The sequence below is a fragment of the Rhynchophorus ferrugineus genome, unplaced genomic scaffold, assembly GCF_030347505.1.
Source record: "Rhynchophorus ferrugineus isolate W39M unplaced genomic scaffold, kcgeb_rfMv2 rfM7, whole genome shotgun sequence".
NCBI classification, from domain to species: domain Eukaryota; kingdom Metazoa; phylum Arthropoda; class Insecta; order Coleoptera; family Curculionidae; genus Rhynchophorus; species Rhynchophorus ferrugineus.
Window position 1 is genome coordinate 8163499 of NW_027472586.1, and position 24669 is coordinate 8188167.

Sequence of the window (24669 nt, forward strand, 5' to 3'; positions counted from 1 at the left end):
ACACGAGCAAAGTAAGGTTACGACACATACTTGTATTAAATAAAGCCGTTTAATGGAAATTTGTTAAAATTGAGTTTCTCAAATGTAGCTGAAAAAAAAAAACATAAGTTCCGTATGTGGTTATGTGACCGTATGATTATGTATTAAAGTAAGTTTTAAAAATACCGTCGGTTTTCGTAAAAAGGTAGGCCTTTTCGTGAGTAAACGAACCCGCCGATAAGATTTAAATTCCAGTGTATTTGACAAATAAACTTACGTGTATACACTCTAGAAAAATAACTTGTCATGCTTGACAGTGGCGTCCTCGCATATTTTACGTGTTTCCACTAATTAAATTCGAAAATGTGACCTTTAGGAACTGGTATCATTGCTGTAATCCCGCGAGCGATAATTATTACCCCAATTTAATTAGATTTACGCGTTTCGGCCATTTAATTAAGCCGTTTTTAATGGCGATTGGATGTTCCCGTGGGCGCCACTGAATATAGTGAAGGCTAATTCATAAATAGGTTTCGAAAAAACAATATAAGTTTCTGCTAGTCATCTGGTATAATAAATGGCGATATTGGTTTGGATTGTTAGGCAAATGCGCCGAGTCCCGCTCGGACAGTAAAATCCACCTTATTTTACGAGAACTGAGAATTTCACACGTACTGTAATCGTTTTTTTTTTTCGATATTTCATTAATGCAACTGGCAAACAGAACGTTGACTATTAATGAAAACAAATAACGGTACGATGATACGTCCGTTGATGATGTCGCGCGGTTTTCGCTCATGTTGGAAGGACGCGTACGTAAGCTGTGCGATGATATTTCACCGTCGTACTTCCTGAGTCTGAGTTATGAATCCAGTGTGTAAACCTGCAAAATATCCGCGTAAATAAATTGTGAAAGTCATCACACGTTGTAGATTTTGAAACAAGTTACACGGTGGGTCGGGTGTACCTGCGGTTTGCCATAATCTTCGATGTCGTTGGAGCGATCGGATCGTGTCTAATGCGCTGGTAAAGAGAGCGCGACAGTGTGTGTGTGTTTGTTTGTTTTTCGCCGTTGGATGGGAATTATGGTCTTCCTGAGGGTGCCAATGTCCTCCCCTTCCACGTCTTCATTGTAAGTGATCTCCTTAGCGGGAAGATATCCCCAATATACGGCCTATCTGTAATTGTTATCGAGAATACCTCGTTAAAGTACATTACTTGGCGGAATTTCTAAAATATTTCGAGATCAACGTTGACGGTTTATCATCGATTCGATGCGTTGACGCACATCGCTGTTTGTTTATCACATATATTTATATATCTATTGACGAGGGCCTGCCCTTTTCCTTTCAGATTCATGATGGAGGGAGATGAAGACTCGACGGGCTACAGCCGAAATCGCACCGCGTCGGGTTGCCCGAAAAGCGCGAGCAGTCAGAGCAGCAGCAGCGGCGGAGGGGACTTCGTTGACATGAGCTTCATGATGATCGACTACATCAAGGATGCGATGAAGGTAATTTTGAGACGGGACGGGTGGCGACGCGAGCAGCGACCGGCGACCGCTGGATCTGGACTAACATGAAGCAGTTTTACGTTTCAGGCCATGGATATGATGCGCAGCCACCACATGCTCACCGACGTCACCCTGGAAGTGGGCTGCGAGTCGTATCACGCCCATCGTGTCATATTGGCAGCGGCCAGTCCCTATTTCAAGGTACTGTCTGTTGATGTCGGTCGCAGGAATTAATTCTTATCGCCTTCCGCTTGAACGACACAATTCTGGTTGGATTAAAAGGTTTTTCATCGTTCCGGAAGCATACCAGTAAAATAATATCGGTTTTGAAACTGTTTGATAGATTTACATAGTCTTCTTGAGCCAAAATAGTGATAATTAGATATGTTCTGTAATAATTATTCATTCATATAATTTTTTTAATACTCTTAGTGGGACAACAATGGGGGGTGGGGGTTTTGTTCTGATGGATATCACGTTGTATTACTTCATTAGAGAGAACAACATTAGTAGTACCGACTATAGTTCTCAACACTTTGCTTTGCTTTATTGCAAATGTAGAGCAACAGTTTATAACTGCGGATGAGCTTCTAACGTTTTGATTGCGAAACAACGACGTTTTTATAGGTACTGTATTATACGGTATACTTTTTCTCAAGTCATGAAAATTGTTTCCTTTGGTTTTATTGTTTTTTAACGCCTTCTTCGATGCTGACTGATCTATATAGTCACTTTAAAACCGCTAGAATCAATTATCGATAGGACGCACCGGAACTGCATCATAATGAGTAGATACACAGAAAATTGTGACTTTTCTGTCAGGCTAAGGATTTTCTTTTGTTTTAACTAAATGATGTTTTTATTTTGTTTCTATGTTTCCTTTGTTGCTTAACGCCTTCTTGGAAACTTTCTCTCAAATCACGTAAACTTTTTGTGGTCTGTTGTCCATTTTCTTTTGTTTAATTGTTTTTGTTTTTATTACTAAGGGCCTTCTTCGATACTCTTTCTCAAGTCATGAAAATTTTTAGTGACCTTTTATCGGTTTCCTTTGGTTTTATTGTTTTTTAACGCCTTCTTCGATGCTGACTGATCTATATAGTCACTTTAAAACCGCTAGAATCAATTATCGATAGGACGCACCGGAACTGCATCATAATGAGCAGGAAAAGCGCGTCGAAATTGTGTTTTGGACGGTTTATTTTTAGCACGCTTAAACAATAAACGAAGCACTAATAATGACGAGTAAAATGTGACCCGTGACAGTGACAATATCAAAAATATCGAGTTGGACGTTGTCAAATCGTTATCGTTAATCGTCGCAGCATTTAAAATACTGTTAATAGATGGCACTGATAAGAATTAATTGCTGGTCATAATCAAGGTAAGCGCGGACGGGTCGTATTTCTTTTGTCATATTCGGATTGCAGCATAGATTTGATTTCGACGCGTATTGTTGTAATTGTTGCTATTTATTATAAAATAAAGGATGCATACGGATTTTAAATAGGAAGAACATTAAGGAACCGGATCCTGTTCGTGGGGATGACGTCATTCGTAAATTGGATTAAATAATTTTCACGTTTTTGTCAAAAATTTTTTGCGTGTGTTTAAAGATTACGGGGGGCTATGAATTATATCTGGAATAGTATCTAGACTATGATTAAGAAAGAATTAATCAAAATGATAATATGCCAAAGAATACGACGCGCTTACCTTAAATAACAGGTCAATTGAAAAGTCCCCGGCCTACCATAGCAAAGCACATTTTGTTGGCAAAATTAGTTTTTTTATTCAACATAATTCCCTTCAAGGGTTATACACTGATTATAGCGACCCTCCAACTTTTCGATACCATTTTTGTAGTACGATCTGTCCTCTGCTTCAAAATAGGGCTCAGTTTCGGCGATCACCTCTTGATTCGACGAAAATTTCTTCCCAGCGAGCATTCTTTTCAGATCTGAGAACAGAAAATAGTCGCTGGGGGCCAGGTCTGGAGAATACGGTGGATGAGGAAGCAATTCGAAGCCCAATTCATGGATTTTTGTTATAGTTTTCACTAACTTGTGACACGGTGCATTGTCTTGGCGAAGCAGTACTTTTTTTTTCTTCAAATGCGGCCGTTTTTCGATGATTTCATCCTTCAAACGATCCAATGACGCTATGCAATAGTCGCTGTTGATGATCCTTCTTTTTTCAAGGTAGTCAATGAAAATCATTCCATGCGCATTATACAACGCCGTAACCTTGCCAGCCGACTGTTGCGTTTTCCCACGCCTTGGAGCGGGTTCATCGTGTGCAGTCCACTTGGATGACTGTCGATTGGACTTCGGAGTGGAATGATGGAGCCATGTTTCATCTATTGTCACATATCGACGCAAAAACTCGAGTTTATTACGCTTGATCATCTTCAAACACTGCTCCGAATCATCAACTGGTCGTTGTTTTTGGTCAAAAGTGAGCTCGCGCAGCACCCACTTGGCACAGAGCTCATTCAGATCCATATATTCGTGAATGATGTACACGTTCAGTTGATATCTTTAGAGTGTCTGCTATTTCATTCAATTCCAATTTACCGTCATTTAAAATCATTTTGTGCATTTTTTAAATGTTTTCGTCGGTAACAACCTGTTTTGGGCGTCCACTGCGTTCACGTCTTCGGTGCTCATTTGGCCACGTCTAAACTTAGAATACCAAACCTTGATGGTTGATTTTTCTGGGACAGTGTCCGGAAACTCGGCATCAAGCCAAGTTTTTGCTTCAACTGTATTTTTCCCTTCAAAAAGCAATATTTTATCAACACGCGAAATTCCTTTTTATCTATTTTTTTCACAATAACAAAAGTTGCTTCACTCAAAATGCTATAATTCACAAACTAATGATCCGACAGCTGTCAAATTTATACACGCATCTTTTGAGGGTTAGGGCTAACTAAAAAACATATGCATTTAATTCTAGTAGCGCCATCTATGTGTCAGGCTGGGGACTTTTCAATTGACCTGTTAATTATTGTGGTGGCATTATGGTATGGAAATAATTTATCGGTTTTAGGCTATGTTCACAGGAGGATTGAAGGAGTGCGAGATGAGTCGCGTCAAACTACAGGGTATATCGCCGACCGCGATGCATAAGTTAATCAACTTTATGTACACCGGTAGAATTCGAGTGACCGACAACACGGTCTGCCAGTTACTTCCGGCAGCCACTATGTTGCAGGTACCTTCGGCATTAAATAGTTTCCATAGAGTGCTAACTCGATACATATAATCCTAGAATTGTTTTGTGCGGCCTTGGCAGAGAAGGCAATGGGATCGCCATTTCACTGCATTTGATTGGTTAGTTTAGATTGCATCTATAGAGAAAATATTTTTTCATGAAGGCATTTCATTGGTTCATATCTGACATTACATTGCACTGGCCAATAAAATTTGGAATAAAATCCAAATAACATTTATCCTTTTTCATATTTCTTTAGTGCTCTCAATTTAAATAAGATATTTTAAAGTTAAGATATAAAAAGCGAAAATTGTGTTAATAGGAGAATTAAAATGGTTAAATTGTATGATATATGTCAAATATATGTTTAGGATTCTAAAAAATCCCACATTGTTTAGCCTTAAGTCAAAATAGATTTATTTAAATAAATGAACCCCTTCAATATAATCAAGTTTTTAATTGAAGGCACTTTACAAACATCTTTTTAGAGGACAATGAAATTTGGCACTATGCTGAATGGCTTTGCACTAAAACTTTTAATGTAGTGTAAACGCATTTTGTGTTTGGGAACTCTCTCTAATGTTTCATGATTCCTTTTGTTGTTTCGTGTTATGTGTAAACAGGTAAAAACAATGGTAAGTCACGCACAAATGCTTGATCTAGCTAACATAGGCTGTTTAGCTTGATCATTACAATCAAATAATAGTGGTTATAATCAAGTCGCGAAAACTCCGAAAAATGCCAAATTTACTCTATGTCAGGCAAACAAAAAATGACGCCATAAACAAACTGAAACAAACAATAGTGTTATAAAAATGAGCCAATCAAATGACTTTGTAAGGAAATTCAAACAAACCAATCAAACAAATGGTCTCAGTGCCTGCATTGGTGGTACCAAGCAAAACAATTCTTGGGTTTCGTCTATTTACGTTAATCCTCTATGATCGTCGTGTCTGTTCAGGTTCCCAACGTCATACAAGCCTGTTGTGATTTCCTGGAGAGACAGTTAGACCCCAGCAACGCCATTGGCATCGCCCATTTCGCTGAACAGCACGGCTGCTTGGAGCTATCGAAGAAGGCGAATCAGTACATCGAGCGTCGCTTTGTACAGGTGAGACGACGTCTTCGACCCGGATCTTCCCCGCGTTCTATGCCGGTTTCCTTTCAGATTTGCCAAGAGGAGGAATTCCTACAGCTCACCGCCCACCAGGTGATACAGCTGATACGTAAGGACGAGCTGAACGTGCAGGATGAACAGGAGGTGTACAATGCGGTGCTCAAGTGGGTCAAGTACGACGAGGAGAACCGCCATCGGAAGATGGAGGACATCCTGGCCGCGGTACGGTGCCAGTTCCTGCCGCCGAAGTTTCTCAAGGACCAGATACACAAATGCGACGTGATCAAGAAGACTCCCGCTTGCAAAGAGTATCTGGCGAAGATTTTCAAAGTGAGTACGCGGTTGGGTCGCCTCCGAGATAGTATAGCAGCGGTCCTTTGCAGGATTTGACGTTGCACGTGCGGACGGCCGTGAAAGAACGCACCCCGAATATCCCCCGCGTGATCTACGTGGCCGGCGGCTACTTCAAACAGTCTCTGGATATCCTGGAAGGTTTCAACATCGATGACAAGACGTGGATCAAGCTCGACCGCCTGATAGTACCCAGATCGGGATTGGGTTGCGCCTTTCTGAAGGGGCACTTTTACGCGGTCGGCGGCCGAAATAACTCTCCCGGTAACAGTTATGACTCCGACTGGGTGGATCGCTACAACCCATTGCTCGACGAGTGGATGCCGTGCCATCCGATGTCCTGTCCGCGCAACAGGGTGGGCGTCGCCGTGATGGATGGGCTTCTGTACGCAGTAGGCGGTGGCGAATGCACCAAATATCACAACAGTGTGGAGTGGTAAGTTGGCGGGGATCAGAACGCGTTATTTAGAAAGACGATGTCGGATTCGGCGCGAACGCACATCGGGTTCTGTTTATTTTAGAGGTAATACAGACCGATATAGTCTATCCAAAATAGCAGGGAACTCACGTCATCAAGATGCATATTATAGAAGCGCATAGCATTTATAACATAAACACTATTAATTCACTTTAAAAACTGATTTGTTCAAAAAAGAACAGGCGACTTGTCTCAATGTCGTCTCAGAGTCTAATTCTGTAGAATCATGCATAGCATGCGTGCAGGGATTTGAATTCGTAACGTTGCCAGTTCTTGAAAATTATACCTACATTTGAAGAATATAATATAATTAGAATAAATTATCTTGAATTCACAAATTAACCTTATATTTCTGTTGAGACTCAAGTTAACTTTTTTTGGTGCATTTTTCATCTCCTGTAATATAAAAAAGGTAATAGGAAGAACCTTTTGTAAACATCTTTTTTTTAATTATTTTAAAATGAAAAAATCAAACTATGTAATGCTTTATCACTATACAAACATTACGATAACAATCCAAAGCTATAGTTCTTGTAAATCATTTGCAAACTTACATTACCAACTTACCTTTGTTTTTCCATATTTTACAACCAACCATCAAACACAACAATTTAGTTATTATTCCCATAGTATTACTAGTGCCGTGCAAAATCTAAATATTCTAGTTTTTTTTGTTTTCACTCGATCGACTCTCAATTATTTACTGTATTATTTATTGTATTAGAAATGGAAGACAATATAGTTTATTCTATGCAATATATAGGCGCACTATCCTTGTAACTGTGACCAAAATCATTTTTCTAAATAATGTATCTTGACACGATATTACTCGTTAAGGTCTCCGTTTAATCGTATTTCTTCTTGGTTCCGCCTAGCTACGATCCGGAGATGGACAAGTGGACCTTAGTGAAGCCGATGCACTACGCCCGTCTGGCTGTGGGAGTAGCGGTGGTCAACAGGCTGTTGTACGCGATTGGTGGTTTCGACGGCACGATACGGCACTGCTCCGCAGAGTGTTACCATCCCGAGAACAACGAGTGGACGATGATTCCGCCGATGCACACCGAGCGAAGCGGTGCCGGAGTCTGCGCGATGGACAAGTACATTTACGTAATCGGCGGCTACAATGGCCGTCAGCTAAATACCGTCGAGCGATACGACACGGAGAATCAGATGTGGGAGTTTCTCTCCAGCATGAAGATTTCACGAAGTGCCCTCAGTGTGACTGTTCTGGACAATCGGATATACGCCATGGGTAAGTCGGCGCGAGCCACCGTCCTGGCTATCTCATCGCGACCCTGCGTCTTTTTCGGTTACAGGAGGCTACGACGGCCAGCAGTTCCTGCATGACGTGGAGATATATGACCCCACCACCGACACTTGGTCCGAGGGTACCCCGTTAACGTCAGGTGAGAGTTGCTACTGGCGGAAAAGTCTCCATTATTATGATCTGGCATCGATATGTTGCCTATAATAACTGATATCGTATGACAGTCACTTTGAGTAATCCATTTCTCTTATTCCATGTTCCAATTTATGTATAAAAATTGGATAGCCTCGGATATAACACGGAAACTATTGATTATTTACTGTATGGAGGGTTGCATAATATATCAGACTCTAATACTACTATATTACTATTTTTTCGGTTTTTATTTCTCACATTTCACTCATCATCTAATTAATATGTTAATGTTCAATTCGATTATTACTATGATATGGCATCGATGGAGAACTACATATCTCCGTAGTCTGATTTTCTCCGAAATTCGTTCATTGGTGAAATAACTGATATCACATGACAGTCACTTTGAGTAAACCATTTTTTGAATTCGGTTTTCTAATTTATGTATAATAATTGTGGTAAAAGGAGAATTAAAAGTCTGCTTGTATAATGTTACAATAAATAAATATATGTTGGTGCGTCATCACTAAATATACCCAATAAAAATAGCCTTGTGTATAACGCGGGAACTGTATGGAGGGTTGCATAATATCAGTCTAATACTACTACATTACAGTTTTTTCCTTTTTTATTTCTCTGATTCCATTCATTTTCTAAATAATATGTTATTGTACAATTCGATTATTTACAATACGAAAATAATTTACGTGTTTGTATAGATAATACTGACGGTTTTTAAAGGCAAGCAATTCGAGTATGCAGTCGAAAATTGAAAAAAACGATGGATAATTGTTTCCATAACTTATCTTAAGCAAGTAGTATTATCTATTACATATATAATTTTGTCAAGGGTCGTAAATAACCTGTCCTGTTGTGTGACTGATATACGGTGATTTTGCGTTTAATCTTAAACACATCTTAAAAACTCCATATAAAGTGGAAGTGGAACTTCTTACAGTGAATAATTGTTATGATTGCTCTCAAGTAAAAAGTTAATGGGCCCTTTTACGTTTTATTGTTAATAACACATCGATTCTAACGAATTACACTTCTACTAAAAGGCTATGCTATTGAGTACTCAAATTAATTTAATACTAAAGTTAATTAAATAAATACTAAAGTCTCTCTGCTCTTAATAAATCCCAATTCTGCCGATTTATATTATTGGGTAATTTTTTATCAGTTTTGTTTTCCATTCAATATTTAATAAGGTGTTATCCACCCTAATATCCGTTATATAGTCGTCCGTAAAAAAAATTGCATCTTTTTTAGGAGTCTAGTGTGCTTAGGACTAGCTTCAACGTTACATCAGTTACGTATTATTATGGGAGCTATTATTGAACTTTATGGGATGCACCCTGGAAAGAATATCCAGTTCTTTTTCCATCTTTTTTCCTAGTTATCACTCACTGGAATCGCCTGACATTTTAAGAAAACAACGTTGCAATTTACTAATGAATTTTACAAAAGTTTTCATATTTGTAATAATAGCTTTTTTTAGCACTAATAATTCGATAAAATTAGATTACAAGTACAGAGAACTGATAACAAATTAGATTTAAAAATAATAAATGAATAAAAAGTTTATTGTCGATTCTGTAGTGTTTCCAGTTTGCTTCAATTGTATTTATTACGGGGGAATATAGTATGAGGTTAGCTTTTCTACAGAATTTCGAGCAGATTGAGATCCGAAGAACGAATAGTCAAATTACTATTTAATATTTTGGGGAGAAAGTTATTTCTTTTTTATATTGATGCTTCTTCCAAACATTGTTCAATTTTAATTGACGGTATTTTGTCCCGTTTCCAATTAAACCGTAGTTCCTTAACTTCTATGATTTCTGGCCCAAAACTGACCATTTTTAAGCCAAATTTACACTATTAAGAGAGTTCTGCAGATATTGAAACAAGTAGCATGCGAAAATTATTTCTGTAACGGTAACGAGCAAACCCATTCTGATACTGGCGCTTATTTAAGTACCTATCAACATAAACGTGACAGAGTATCCATGAATGTCTCCCGTATTTTATCTTTATGAAAATAAGAAAGATAAATCTGATGAAAATGACCTGGAATCATTTTCAAAGTGAGTAAACAGGCGACACCACCTTTATATTTAAAGCATTCTATGGACTGTTACCTTTGAAACAGACTATTGTATGGCTTTCTTGAAAGGGTTTTACTAGAGATATGTAATTTTAAGGCTATTTATTAGGAAACGCCGACGCAAAATCGTCGAAAAAGCCTTGAAATGTTTTCTCGAGAAGTTATCATTGGTTTCTTCCTATTTTCAGGCCGTTCGGGGCATGCCAGCGCAGTGTGTTACAACAGCGGCACTCAGGATAGGGGTCTCGCCATGGAGACTGACTCTGGACTGGCGGTGAGCGCCGCCCCGGCGATGCCGTGCAAAGCTTCCACCTCCAACAGTTAGCGAAGGGCCGAGCCACGCGCCCCCCGACTGTCGAGAGGATAATTCCCATGCTGGCTGTGATTTATGGATTTACAATTGTTATTTTTAGACGTATATTTTTCGGTGCGTTTTATATATGAAGCGTCGTTTCCCATTAGGTCTGTTATTCTGCGTACGCCGAAGTTAGTTGCGCGAGCGCCCAGTGGGGGACACGGGGACGCACCCACCCCCCTTTCTGATCTGAATCCGGTTGTTTCGGGTCGTCTTCCCGTCCCCCTCTAGGATCATCATTCCACTAGTAGTAGCAGTCTCCGCTCATCGCGCCCGTGGATGATTTGTTATCCGAGATAACTTGTTTTGTACAGTGTAACGGGGTCGTTTTCGACTCCCCCTTGTTGTATGTCTAGTTTTAAGTGCGCTTCCGACCACCACGGACATTCTTACGAGATGCCTTTATTTATTGACCATGCGTGTGATGTATCGGAGCCACACGTGCCATTGAAGCGTATCATTACCTTCCACCGTATGTAAAAACAACTAAAATATTTATTTTACTCTAGGAACTATTTACTATTGTAATTACGGCATTGATTTTTTTAGTAAATCGTCGATTTTTTAAAATACAGTATTCTTGTACTGATGCCTTTTATTTAGAGACCCTGCCCTTTCCAATCATCCCTTCTAGGCTTACTAGAACTTTACTTTAACAGGTCAATTGAAAATTCCCTGCCTACCATATTAAAACACATTTTTTGGGAAAAATTATTTTTTGTTTATTCAACATAATTCCCTTCAAGGGTGAAACATTGATTATAGCGACCCTCCAACTTTTTGATACCATTTTTGTAGTACGATTTGTCCTTTGCTTCAAAATAAGCCTCAGTTTCGGCGATCACCTCTTCATTTGACGAAAATTTCTTCCCAGCGAGCATTCTTTTGAAATTTGAGAACAGGAAATAGTCGCTGGGGGCGGCTCCAGATCTGGAGAATACTATGGATGAGTAAGCAATTCGAAGCCCGATTCATGGATTTTTGCCATCGTTTTCATTGACTCGTAACACGGTGCATTGTCTTGGTGAAGCAGCACTTTCTTTTTCTTCAAATGCGGCCGTTTTTCGGCGGCTTCGTCTTTCAAACGGTCCAATAACGCTGTGTAATTGCTGTTGATGGTTCAAGGTAGTCAATGAAAATGATTCCATGAGCATCTCAAAATACAAACGCCACAACTCTGCCAGCCGACTATTGTGTTTTCCCACGTTTTGGAGCGGGTTCACCGTGTGTAGTCTACTCGGATGACTGTCGATTGGACTTCGGAGTGAAATGATGGAACCATGTTTCATCCATTGCCACATATCGACGCAAAACTTGGGTTGTTGTGAGTCATAAACTCGTCGTTGTTTTTGGTCAAATGTGAGCTTGCTCGGCACTCACTTTACACAGAGCTTTCTCATACTCAAATATTCGTGAATGATTTGATGTACACATTCAGTTAATATCTTTAAAGTATCTGCTATTTCATTCAATTTCAATGTACGATTAATCAAAATCATTTTGTGGATTTTTTAAATGTTTTCGTCGGTAACAACCTCTTTTGGGCGTCCATTGCGTCCACTACGTTCACCGTCTTCGGTGCTCATTTCATCACGTCTAAAATTAGCATAACAATCTTTTATGTTTGATTTTCCTAGGGCAGTGTCCGGAAACTCGGCATCAAGCCAAGTTTTTGCTTCAAATGTATTTTTTCTCTTCAAAAAGCAATATTTTATCAACACGCGTAATTCCTTTTTATTAATTTTTTTTCACAATAACAAAAGTTGCTTCACTCAATTAATGTTAATAACCTGTTAATACAAAGCGGACATATTAAGTATGGCTCCAAGGCTTTGATTCTATTGCAGTACCTTTAATCGATATTTTTTTAAAAAATACAAATTGTTTTGGTCGATGTATCGATATTTTGGTTGACTCATATATTTTCAAAAAAAAAAAGATATATGCAAAATATGTAAACAAACCTAGAGAACCAAAAATAAGAGAAAACAAATTAATGTGTCCGTTTTATAGGAAGGTATACACAGCGGTGATAGAACAACTCGACATATGAACAAATTTCATCCCAACATAGATTAGCAAAATTTGAGAATAACAAGAATCATCAGTTTTATTTGCTTACAAGATATTTAGATTTTCGAAATCAACTTTTGATTGACTTTGATGCCTGATGAATAAAAAGAAAAAATAAAGAAAAATTGTTCTTGCTTAAGGACTGTTGTTAATTGGTATGGTTCAGGAGACCTAGTATATCATTGGACTAGAGGCAATTCTAAAGGTTGTTCAATTTCAGGTTTCATTAGTTAATTTGTGCATCAAGAGTTCAAATGAATGTTCCATAGAATATTAACACTTATGAAATAGTTTTAGAGAATTCTAATTTCTCATTTGTTGGTGAGTTGTTGGTTCCCAGGTGGGACATAAGACAAAGTAGAAAGCAATAGATAAACGAAAGCCATAGAAGACAAACTAAAGATCAGCTATCTACAAAGGGGAGATTGAATAGTGAATAAATAAGTAAAGAACAATGCAATTTTTAATTAGGTAAGGAAATTATTATTTTAATCAGCCTTGTGTATTTGTTTTCGTATTGTATATTTTAGGTGACAAATATGGAAAAAAAATAAGGACTATATGAATACTTAAATGAAGTAATGAAAATATGCATAAGTTAAAATGAAACTAACTACATAATTTGCATAGATGGAACACATGGGACAAATAGAATTGAACTTATGAATTATTAACAGTAAAGTTTATTATTTTAATTAATGTTATGATCAAATACATTTCTGATATATTGAAAATACTATAAAAACAAGTTTTAGCAACATATCGTTTTTAAATTATCCCCTATACTCTATTATTAGAAAAGCATGATTAATTTAATACATTGTAGTAAAATTTCGGTCACAGGGCGATGGCTGGTAGGAATAATAAGTTCCCTTTGGAGAAATATGAAAATAATCGAAATTTATTTTTCCTCAATTTCGTACATTTATCCATTCAATTAAGCAGAAGGAGAGGTGTTGCTAAGAAAATCGAAAATTGTAATCGTCCGAATCCCTCGGGCAACTGCCGACGAATACTTGCAAACTGCAGCCGGAGTGCTAGTGGTAGGGCTCGATCGATTGGCCCCGCTAGTTTTTTTCCTTCGTCCTTGTCGTCGCAGCTTCCTCTCCCGTTATCTCAGTCTTGGCCTGACGCTGAGTGGTTCGCCGTTCTCTCTAGGAAATCGAAGAATTAAATTACCGGCCTTTTTATTTGTGGCATAAGAAACAGCGCACAATAGGAATTTACTCGTAATCGCGTTTGGAAACACGCTCTAATCGATAGCGGTGCATCTCTTAGGTGCGACGATAGCGTTCGATAAGTTCACGGAACGGAAACAGAAGCAATTTTGTTTCTTCGGTAAACTAGGTATTATTTCAGGAATTTTTTGCATTCAGGCGGTTTAAAAGGTTATAATGATGATCCACGTATATTGTTTTAACAAAGTGGAGGTAATTCACGATAAAATTCTTCTCGAAGATCGATAAAGTTGTGTTAATAGTGTCATCGTCGGTTTCTGAAGCCCCCTGGCAATTTCTTATTAAACATAACTATTCTTTCTACATTTGATTATGTCCTTGAATATTTACCCAATAAGCAGGATCTAATTGAACTAGAATATTAGTTGACTAGTAATAGAAACTCTATATATAATCTATTCAAAGTTAATTTGTGACGTCAAAACGTCGCAATGTTGCCGCATCAACTCTGAGTTTTAGTTCAGTTTGGCTATAACATACAACAAAATACTAATCTAAATAAAATAATTGAACAAAAATGTTATTAAATATAATTTATTTTAACATTTTAGTACATCTAAAAACTAGAAGTCGTTATACTGCCACAATAGTTTATATAACCTCTTATCACTATTGCTTTCAAGAGTTTTGCATACGTCTGGCAACTGAAAGACTTTGACAGGCATATTCGTTTACGTGTTCGAACTAATCAGACAGCATTGTGTCTCTTTTTAACTGGAATAAAATGAGAAGGAAAACATTGCCTGATTCTAATACGAATTTACAAATTGCGGCAGGCAATACACTAAACATTTTGATGACGTATGCACAAAAAAACTTTGAATAGAGTATAGTTATGATCGCTTTTATAGTCTTTGTGTCTTTTTATCTCCAAACTCGAGTCCTCAATCAAAAAAGTAAACAGAGAAAACAGTAAAATTTATTTTTTGTGAATACATATAATATTATCGTTACATGCCCTTCCCATAGGAATTATAGTAATAGCAGATAATAATAAGAATAATTGATATTAAAGACAAATTCTCTAAGATGAAGTATTAGTACTAACTAACTGGAAAAATTAGTACTGACTGGTATCACCAGAGCTAGCAGGGCTTCCTAAGCTTGCAGTTTAAATGCTAACACTAACTATAATAAATGATAAGATAAAGACAAGTAAGAAAATAACAATAGGCAAGATACTTAAGAATTTGACGTATAGTACAGGTGCAGTGTTGCCAACTTCGAATTCTAGTGTTGTTTTTTTTGCAGAAAGCACCCATTAAGAAGATTGCTAAATGTATATGTCTAAGGAGTTTCAAATACCAATTACAAATTACATTTTAAGAAGAAGACTTTAACTATTCGATAGAGTAATCACAAATAACCAGCGATTTGACATTTATCAAAACAAGTAAAGCGCCAAGACAACGTTTGCAGAATTATAACCTCTAATTATTATAACTAATGTTTTGAAGAATTTTGACATGACATATTTTGCAGACAACTAGACAAATTTTATAGTCTGATTCGGTTGCATATTTGGATGCATCAGACAGTATTGTATCTCTTTTTAATTCGAATATTTTTTAATTAATTACATCTTAGATTAGATATGCTTAGACAGTGTTAATTTACACATTAAGTTATGGCCACTGTTCTCTTGTACTTGCATTAATATATATGATGGGGCAAAAGTCCTGCTACTATTTTGATTTCGCGCTATATTGGTTATGTGACGTTTAACTCAGTTTCGCTTTAACCATTGTGTTGTATTTAACCATTTTTTTTATTTCACCCCATAGGTACAAATCGACTTTATGATTGATTGATAAACAAAGCTTTTTGATTTTAGGTCAATTTGAGAGTATCTTCCGACTGAGCAGTACAGTTGCTTGACTTTGAGTCTAATTTGCTCTGATTTTTGTCTTATAACTGATTATCTTGACGTTAACTTGAGTTAACTGTTCTTTTGGACATACTATGGTAATAAATTAAGGGTTCTGAATTACGATAAATTAAGAACCACCACTAATACCCCACCAACTAGTTAGTTATAAAAAATAGAATGGCAGATCCCAACCTAAACAAGTAATACCCGTTCTAGTTCGTCGAAAATATGGAATCGGATCTCATCCGATTATATTTTTTTCATCATCCCGAAAGAATGTCCGGGATACGATCCCAGATCGAATGCGTGTCTCTCGTCTCGCCCGCGTATTACTCCAGGGGCGGGGGGATTGGGTCGCCCGCGTCTTAATACGTCGACTTTTCGATATTAGCGCTCGTTTAAGCGTCTTCTTCGGTCTGGGTCCCGGTGCGACTTACCGAATTCAAATTCGAACCTCGCAACTTTACTGATATCTCTTGGGCCCTTCGCGAGCCGAAAGACGCCTCCCGCGGGAACTTTTAAAAAGGAGACGGGGGAGGGTCGAGCACACGTTACGATAAGCTTAAATATCGGGATCAGAAATTAGTTCTTATCGGGGCATACATCTATGGGACGGTTTGGCCAACGATATAAATGGATAAGAAGTAGAAACCATTGAAAAAATTTGACATAAAACGCAACTGGATATATATTTTTTTTCATACCTCGGTCGAAAGTACGAACTTTCGTCCCTAACAACAGGGAAGAAAGTTAAACATTTACTCCCTGTGAGAAGTACACTCGCGCCCTCTATAATGGCGGGAAGAAACTATTTATTGTGTAGCTACAACAAATTGTTTACCGCTGTCATTAACGTTGCTACCTCTAACCTTAAAAATAATCAGCAATGTTGTTTTGAGTGTTGTTAATAACGTGCTTTCGACCAGCTTGTGGTGACATATACTATTTTTAAATAATCCACGCGTATTAATAACAAACCACCAATTCTTTGTAGAGTCAATCCTCCTACCTTCACTGCTGAACTGTTTGCATCAGTTGCAAACAGTTGAGTGTTGAGTTGTTACTGAGTTGAGTGGCTGATAAGCACGGATTTCTCCAGAGTGTTCACTACTATCAATCACATAACCTACGATGATACAATTCCTAAATATTCTTTACACGAACTGACCACATTAAATAGAAATATTGCTTTTTTTTCTGGATTCCTAGTCATATGGGAATCAAGGAAAATAAAGTGGTTGATTTTAAGTAATCCTAAATCGGCGAATGCTTGGATTTCTGAGGGGAGTTCCCTCCATAATGGGCTTCATATACAGTGTGTTTTATGGAATGTCAAGTTTTTGGCCACACTGAGAGCTAAACTCGATTTCTTTCATGATATATCTGACATATTTATCCCAAGAAACCTGTCCTAACTCTTTTGTTTCTTTAACATCCTTGAACTAAGAAATAATATATGACTCAAGGGAGTTTTTCTACCTATTTGTGAAGCTATAAGCGATGGGCATAAAGAAAAATGATATAAGGGCCATTGAAATGAAGCAATGCTTGTCTGTGACTGCTAATGTACATGGAGGGATGCTTCAGACATCTCTCACAATAGGTAAGCGAAAATACAGCTCTTTCATGATCCACCAAATGATTCTAACCATCTAGTAGGTGTTCTTACATATACTGTACCATATTCGATTTGTTTAAACCAAAATTAGTAAGAATTCACTGAAGTAATGAAGGAACCATCCATCTTTTTGGTTGGACAGTGTCCTTTCACCTCGATTGAGTGTGATTTCAACTAAAATGACTCATTTTAAACCCACGAGGTTACGCTATGGACGAATGTGACTCCAGATGATTTCCATCCTCTCTATCAAGCGAGTTCTTGCACCTGTTTGTGAAGCTGTAAGCGATGAGCGTGGAAAAATATCCCACCAAGATATTTCTATGATATAAGTGCTAGTCCAGACATTTCTTATAGCAGATAAGCGATAGTACAGCTTTTGAATGAACCACCAGACCACTCTAACCATCTGGTAGGTGTTTTTTCAATGATTTGGAATATAAGTATCATTAATAGTCGTTCGTACATGTAAAAACTATTTATATGTGGTGCATCATGAAAATTAGAGCTGGAAAAAATGTTTCTCTGTCGTGTTCTATTGCTTTAAACCAGCATTAGTAGGGTTTTACTGATGCAGTGAAAAAAATATTCATTTTATTTTGTTGGGTAGTGTTATTTCAGCTGGAATGAGTGTCATTTCGACTAAAATCACTAAGCCCAAACCTACGAGGTTGCGTCACGGACGAATATGGGTCCGGGCACCGGTGCCTAGGCGGACCGGCCATTCAATAGTTGCGAATGTTTCTGTTATTTAGGCCGACCGGGCCCGACAAACAAAACACGGACGACGTAACGCTAAAACAACAGATTTTGATAAACCCTTTGTGAAGGCGCAATCGCGTGTCCTGCGGACGCCGGCGGTGGTGTAACGGCGACGCCGATCAGTCTGTCGACGGACGTCAAGGTCGAGCCGGCCGCCTGGCTCTCCGCAGAACCTAGCGCGATTCCCTCTCTCGCACACACACAGAAATGTAAATAACCGGTCGCGTAACGTCGTCCGACCAGTGCCCGTTCTTACGGAATTGGAGGAAAAAAAGGAAAATGTCGCCTCCCACGGGAGAACCCGAGGTTGTGATCAGCGGCACCTGCTGCTCGTCGATAGCGGTACGAAACTTTTTACCTTTTTCATTAACAACTCCATTCCTTCATCACCGCAGTCATAAATGACCGATTCCTTTGATGGTGTCGAAAGCAGACGTTGTAATTTTATTAGACACGCGTTAGACAGTAATATGAACAAGCTAATACTGTGTTTATTAAGTTAAAACAAGTATTTCTAACGCGAATGATAGTTAAAGCTCAGTGAATAGTTCTAATTAGCATTGAATAGCACTTAAATCAATTCCAGTGTATAGAACATTAGCTAGTTTACTAAAACTGCAATTTTCCAGCGCTTTACTATTTACTTGGTTAAAATTTCAACGTTAAAAAGAAATTTAAGTAATTTAAGTTTGTTCGTAGGAATTCTCTGTACTTAATCAAATCAATATATAATCTGCTGTCGTTTCAAGACAGGATGAGACGTGCCAAGTGAGGAGAACTGGTGCATTTACACTATCGATGCAGTATGTTTATCATAAAATTACTTTAAAACGAGAGGGCTAGCATAAATATAAGACGTGTATGAATTTAGTTTAGTTTAAATACGTTGTCCGTTGTTTGTTATGACCTTGCACCATCTCTGGAATCAGCTCATTTTTTCGGTGCTTTCTGCCTGACCTACAAGTTTTGTTGAGTTTTCATACAGCAAGGCTTAAAATTCCGCTTAAAATCTTCGAACTTTGATGAGGGTCTATCCAAGACATAAACGTTTTTTTTCTATTAAAGCTCCAAGACCATTATAAATTGAATTTTATGTTTTAGAAGCATTTTTTTACAGAGTTATGCAGCTACCGATTATTATTCATTCAATCTCTTTTAAATGGAAAAACTGGATGTTGTTATCAGTAGCATACACTGCTCGTCAATGGTGGTGCGAAACTTTTTACAATTCTCATTCACACCTTCATTCCTCCATCAATTCCGTCATCAATAACGAATGTCTTTGATGGTATCGATAGTGGACGTTGTAATTTCATTAAACACGCGTAAGACGGTAACATAAACAAGCCTGCAATGACTACCGAGTTAAAATAAATATTTCTAACGCGAACGATACTTAAAGCTCAGCGAATAGTTCTAATTAGTATAGAATTGCCACTCAAATCAATTGCACTTTATAGAACATTAGCTAGTTTACTAAAACTGCAGTTTTCCAGCGCTTTACTATTTACTTGGTTAAGATTTCAACGTTATAAAGAAATTTAAGTTTGTTTTCAGAAAGCGAAGCCACCTTTTAATTTCTGTTTTCCATTTAAAGTAATATTTCCCTGTTTAAGCTAATTTAATCGATAAAAACTTTCTTGCAGTATGTTTTCCAAAACATTCCTTAAAAACGAGAGGGCTAGCATACAGATAAGACCTGTATGAACCTAGGATAGTTTAAGCAAGCATTTCTTTCATAATAAGTTAGTACCTAGCTGGAGCCAAGAACTCCAGTCAGACTCATGACTTAATTCTTACAGATATATTGTCCGTTGTTTGCTATGATCTCCAACCAGCTTGCTTATTTGGGTGTTTCATTTCTGACATACAAATTCTTCAAAGTTTCTAATGAGTCTTCGCCTAACAGAGCTTAAAAATCTATTTAAGATCTTCGAATTTTGAAGAGGGTCTGTCCAAGATATACACGTGAACATTACAAATTGATACTTGTTCTTTAGAAGCATTTTTATGGATTTCTGGTGCTATTACTTATAATTCAGCCAATCTGCCTCAAAGGGAAGAACCTGAAGTTGTGATCAACAGCACCTGCTGCTCGTTAATAGCGGTACGAAACTCTTTTTAGGTGTGGTATCAAGCTAAAATAAATATTTTATTGCGAATGATACTTATAACCCAGTGAAACGTTCTAATTACCGTTGACTTGTTATTTAAATCAATTCTAATATAAAAAAATTAAGTTAAAAAGAATGTTAAGCTTTGTTTTTAGAAAGCGAAGCTGCTTTTTATTTCTGTTCTTCATTTAAAGTAATATTTACGCTATGCAGCTAATTTAATCGATAAAGAGCCAAATCTAGTAGAGTGGTGATACATTTGGAAAACGTAGAAATTCTCTGTACTCGATAAAATCAATACATAATCTTCTACTGTTTCAAAACAAAATTGGACGTGCTAAGTGAGGAGAACTGGTGCATTTGCACTTAGCCGAATTGTGGTGTATTTTGTTTTCCTTAAGATTTGCTTAAAAAATAGAGGGGTAGTAGATATATATGATGTATGTATATGGAAACTTTAAGCACGTATTTATTTTATGACTAGTTAGTACTCAGCTAGAGATAGTAATTCCAGCCAGATGAACAACTTTTTGCTGAGTTATTAAAAATGTTGCGTGACCTTTTCTGTTAAAGAATTCTGATACTTTATTGTTATTATTGTTAACACTAGAGAGCCCAGTTATGGATTTGGTAAGATTTGAGTAGCTCTTAATGAAGAATTCTTTATAACCTCACCAAATACTTTCATTGCAAGTTTAGAACAGGGTCGTTTGTTTAAAAAATCGCTCGATTTATTTTCGTTTTACAAGTGGAAAACCCGTCTATTAGATGCCTCACCGTAAACTCATATGTAACGCAAGTATCGACCTTTTCTTGGTATTTCAGATCATGTAAATGGTCCAAAACTGTTCCATGTTTACTCAGTATTCAGTGTGAGATAAAATGCTTCAGACTATCTCGATTTTTTAAAAGATTTTCATCGACGATTTTACCGATTGGTGGACTTGGTCGGGATACATCTTTAACATCGATATTTCCATAACAATCAATGACACTGATGTTCACTTAACCATAACCATAACTAAATAACCCGAAATTTATAAAAGCGCAAGAACTTCTAACTAAGTAACGTAACTGTTCTAGGAACTGTTACCTTTCAAACGGGCTATAGTATGGCTTCGTTCAATAAGTATTACTGGTGATATATGACCTTAAGGCCATCTCTTAGAAATAACAGAAATAACTACCTCTTCAACCTTATAATCGAAAAGATAACAACACAAACTTAATCATTTCGAAAAAATAAAATTGATTTACAAAAAAAATAAATTACTTTTTCACACCAGCTAATATTACTGTATCGATTACCGAGTAAAAATAGTTTTTGTCTCATTAAATCATCCAGTATAAGTTACATTTCGACGTCCTTGCGTCTGTCCTATTCTAACGAGTCCCATACAGAGGTCAAACTCTAATAACATTTTGTATATATATTATAGAAAATTATACAAAAGTCGGACTGGGTGTGAGGAAGTAGGAGGGGATTAGAGGTGAAGGGTGAATACTCTCAATACCACTTTTAACAGGTTGACGTCATTAACACATTAAAATATTCTATGGGACCACGAAGTAAGGGAAAATAGATTTTGATATTTTGCGTTAATTTTACGTTGATAAGGAAAACTCTTTTGTCACTTAATTTACTTCGTTAGCGTCGGAGATTCTTTGAATAAATTAACGGTTAAGAGGTTGTTAATTTATTCTGTCCGTAATTCTGTTTAAATTTAGACTGTCGGTTTATTTTCTTAAAAGTGAGGACTTGTCTTGAGTCCTGTACCTTACATAATCTATACACATAAATTCCTGAGAAGTTTTGTGGATGCACCCGGATTCTTACTCAGACCGAGACCTTTGGATTCCAACGGTTATATAAGAAATTAAGAGATTCGCGACAAGACATGGGGAAAGGCCCCACTCTCATGTAAACCCCGAAATGCTGCAACTCTTTTATAACACTGAACTAGGACGCTCACTCAAGAGAGCCAAACAGCGTGATTTTGTATAGATGGGTTGTAAAGTGCACTAGATGGTAAAAACACTAAAAACTGTTACTAACTTTTATTTTATTTTATACTAAGTAAGGACCAATGGATCTTCCTGGATAGGTGTCTAGTTTTAGCAAAATTACTCTAAAGACAAACTGACAAAAGTTAGTCGAGAACAACTAGTAAAAATATATTAATAAATAAAAACATGTCTATTTTGTATAGAGTTTTCCTCAGTAGTTGTGTTAGTGGGTGTTTTTTAATGTGAAATTGATCTTGTTAATTAATTACATTGAAAAATACAGAACCTTACACGCGAATATTACTCCAATCTCCTTGATCATCCGTATATCAATATTACTGAGAGTAGACTTGGCTTGAGAAAGAAAATATTTTTTCACTAGAACAATGCACTTGCACCTAACGATGAAAATACTGGGGAATTTAGCTAACTATCTGTTTAAAAATCTTCCCTATTCTCTAGATATGGCACCAATAGATTCCCAAATTCGAAGAAATGTATTTCTAAGAAAGGGGCTATGAGAACACTACTTTCACAACATTCTAGATTATCATTTGCGAGAAGGAATACTGGTTTATTGTTTGTTGAAGCTCTGGACCAATAGCCGTGGACGACTAGAAAATGAAAATATTTTTTTTTACTGAAAATTCATTGAATACTCTGAGAACTTTCCTCCGTAATGAATTAAATTGATGGTACATCAGCTGTACTGTTCTGATTTGGCATCCAATAAATTCAATTTCGATCATCAATATTTGTTTTTTTATTATTAGGCCAGAAATATGAATAACAACCGCCGTGGAAAGCAATTTGTAGATTTGAGTGATCAATGATTCGAGTGCTATCTATTAAAATGATTGAAATGTGTTTCAAATGAATTGAAACACAACCTACAATGGATACAACCCCTATTCATCAAACGGAAATAGCTACAAAGCCGAATTCCCCAGTGGAAGTTGTCACAGAAATAGGCTCCTCTATAAATTGTTGATATTTCATTAATTTAGTTACTTTAATTTCATTAGTTTAGTTTTAATTTAATTTGGAAAATACATGCTGATCCCGTACTCGCCTTACTTTTCTATTAATGTAAGCACAACAGGACAGTAGTATTACAACGTGATGTAATACTCCCGCTACCAATTTCATTGCCTATAACTTTGCTCAAAGAAAACATAACTGAGTTTGGTTTTCGTAAAAGGTTATGACTGAAACATTATATCGGCTAAATGGTAACCACGATTCGCTATGCATCTTTCGGCTCTTTTTAAGGCATTTTTCATGACATCCTGCAACATCTGAGGCTGAATTTCTTCAATTTTGTGACGAATATTGTCTTTAGAATCGTTTAGGGTTTATTCACATAAACTTTTGATTTTAGAAAACTCCATAAGATAAAGTCTGGTGCTGTTAAATCCGGAGATCTGGCTGACCATGCTAAATCGCCACTTCGCGAAATTAGTCTTCGTGGAAAAACGTCATTCAATAATTGAATTGTTGAACGAGCTGTGTGTGCTGCGGCCCCATCTTGCTGAAATCACATATCCTCTAGCCCTTGCTCTTCCATTTCAGGACAATAAAATTACGAATCATCTCTTGGTACCGTTTAGCAGTAACAGTAACTGTAACACCTTGGTCATTTTTATATGCCGTACAGCTGTTTTAGTGGATGCAGTGATGTTTTATGAATTATTTGGAATTCGTGTTTTCCGGCTGTTCTGTTTATTGACGTGGCCACTGAGAAGCAAATGGGCTTCATCGCTCATTACCATGTTAATCGAAAAATCTTCAATTTTATCAGACAGACTTAGAATTGAATTACTGTACTCAACTCGTTGATCAGGATCTCTCGGTAGCAATTTTTGGACTAATTCAATTTTGCACGAGAACATTTTCAAATCAGTTTTCAAAATTCGCCTTCAACTGCGCGCAGAAATATGTAACTAGGAACCACGTCTCCGAATTGATGTTTCTGGAGACTCTGCAACACTATGGCGCACCAGAGCCATGTTTTTAGCGTTACGAGACGTCCGTCGTCTTCCAGAACGAGGCCTGCCTGCTGTTGTACCATGTTGTAAAATGGTAGCGGGACTTTTGCCAAACCTTATACATTAATTTGTAAATTAAGATTTTAATAAGCTTACCTAACCTAAGACGTAAAAATTATTTTGATTGTCACTTGTTCCAATCCATATCATTTGATCTAAGTGAATACCTTTTCCATTGACAATTCGATGTGGAATGCGAGCAAAGCTTAAGAGTGAGAAACAAACAATAACAATGGCCGCGTCAATCTATTTATGAGATATTTTTCACAAATGTTATGGTTGTTATGGGTTGGAATCTAATCAGACCGTGTAGGTTTAGCCGTCAGTAAACAAAGCAGCGTGTACAGCACCATCTATCGAAAACAATAGATCAAATTGACTTTGACGCGTTGTTCGATGCATAATTATCGATGCGTATAGC

General features: G+C 37.2%; 2 protein-coding genes across 3 annotated transcripts in view; both read left to right on the forward strand.

Moving 5' to 3' along the window:
• Positions 1–971: 971 nt before the first annotated feature.
• Positions 972–11103, forward strand: Keap1 (kelch like ECH associated protein 1). Of its 2 annotated transcripts, XM_076409152.1 has the most exons (10): positions 972–1111; positions 1333–1492; positions 1580–1693; positions 4541–4705; positions 5667–5816; positions 5874–6152; positions 6206–6609; positions 7527–7906; positions 7971–8060; positions 10352–11103. In XM_076409152.1, exons 1-10 carry the CDS (start codon positions 1056–1058, stop codon positions 10486–10488), a joined length of 1935 nt encoding a protein of 644 aa, XP_076265267.1. In that variant the 5' UTR covers positions 972–1055; the 3' UTR covers positions 10489–11103. The 2 variants fall into 2 exon arrangements, with proteins under 2 accessions (XP_076265267.1, XP_076265268.1); XM_076409153.1 differs by lacking the exon at positions 972–1111 and having other exon boundaries at positions 1352–1492; positions 1567–1693.
• A 7184-nt stretch (positions 11104–18287) lies between these two features.
• LOC143199389 (octopamine receptor beta-2R) overlaps positions 18288–24669 on the forward strand; it is a 54216-nt gene continuing 47834 nt past the window's right edge. The window contains exon 1 of the mRNA XM_076409177.1: positions 18288–18421. The gene's annotated coding sequence lies outside the window, so the exon portion shown is untranslated. The remainder of the gene's footprint in view (positions 18422–24669) is intronic.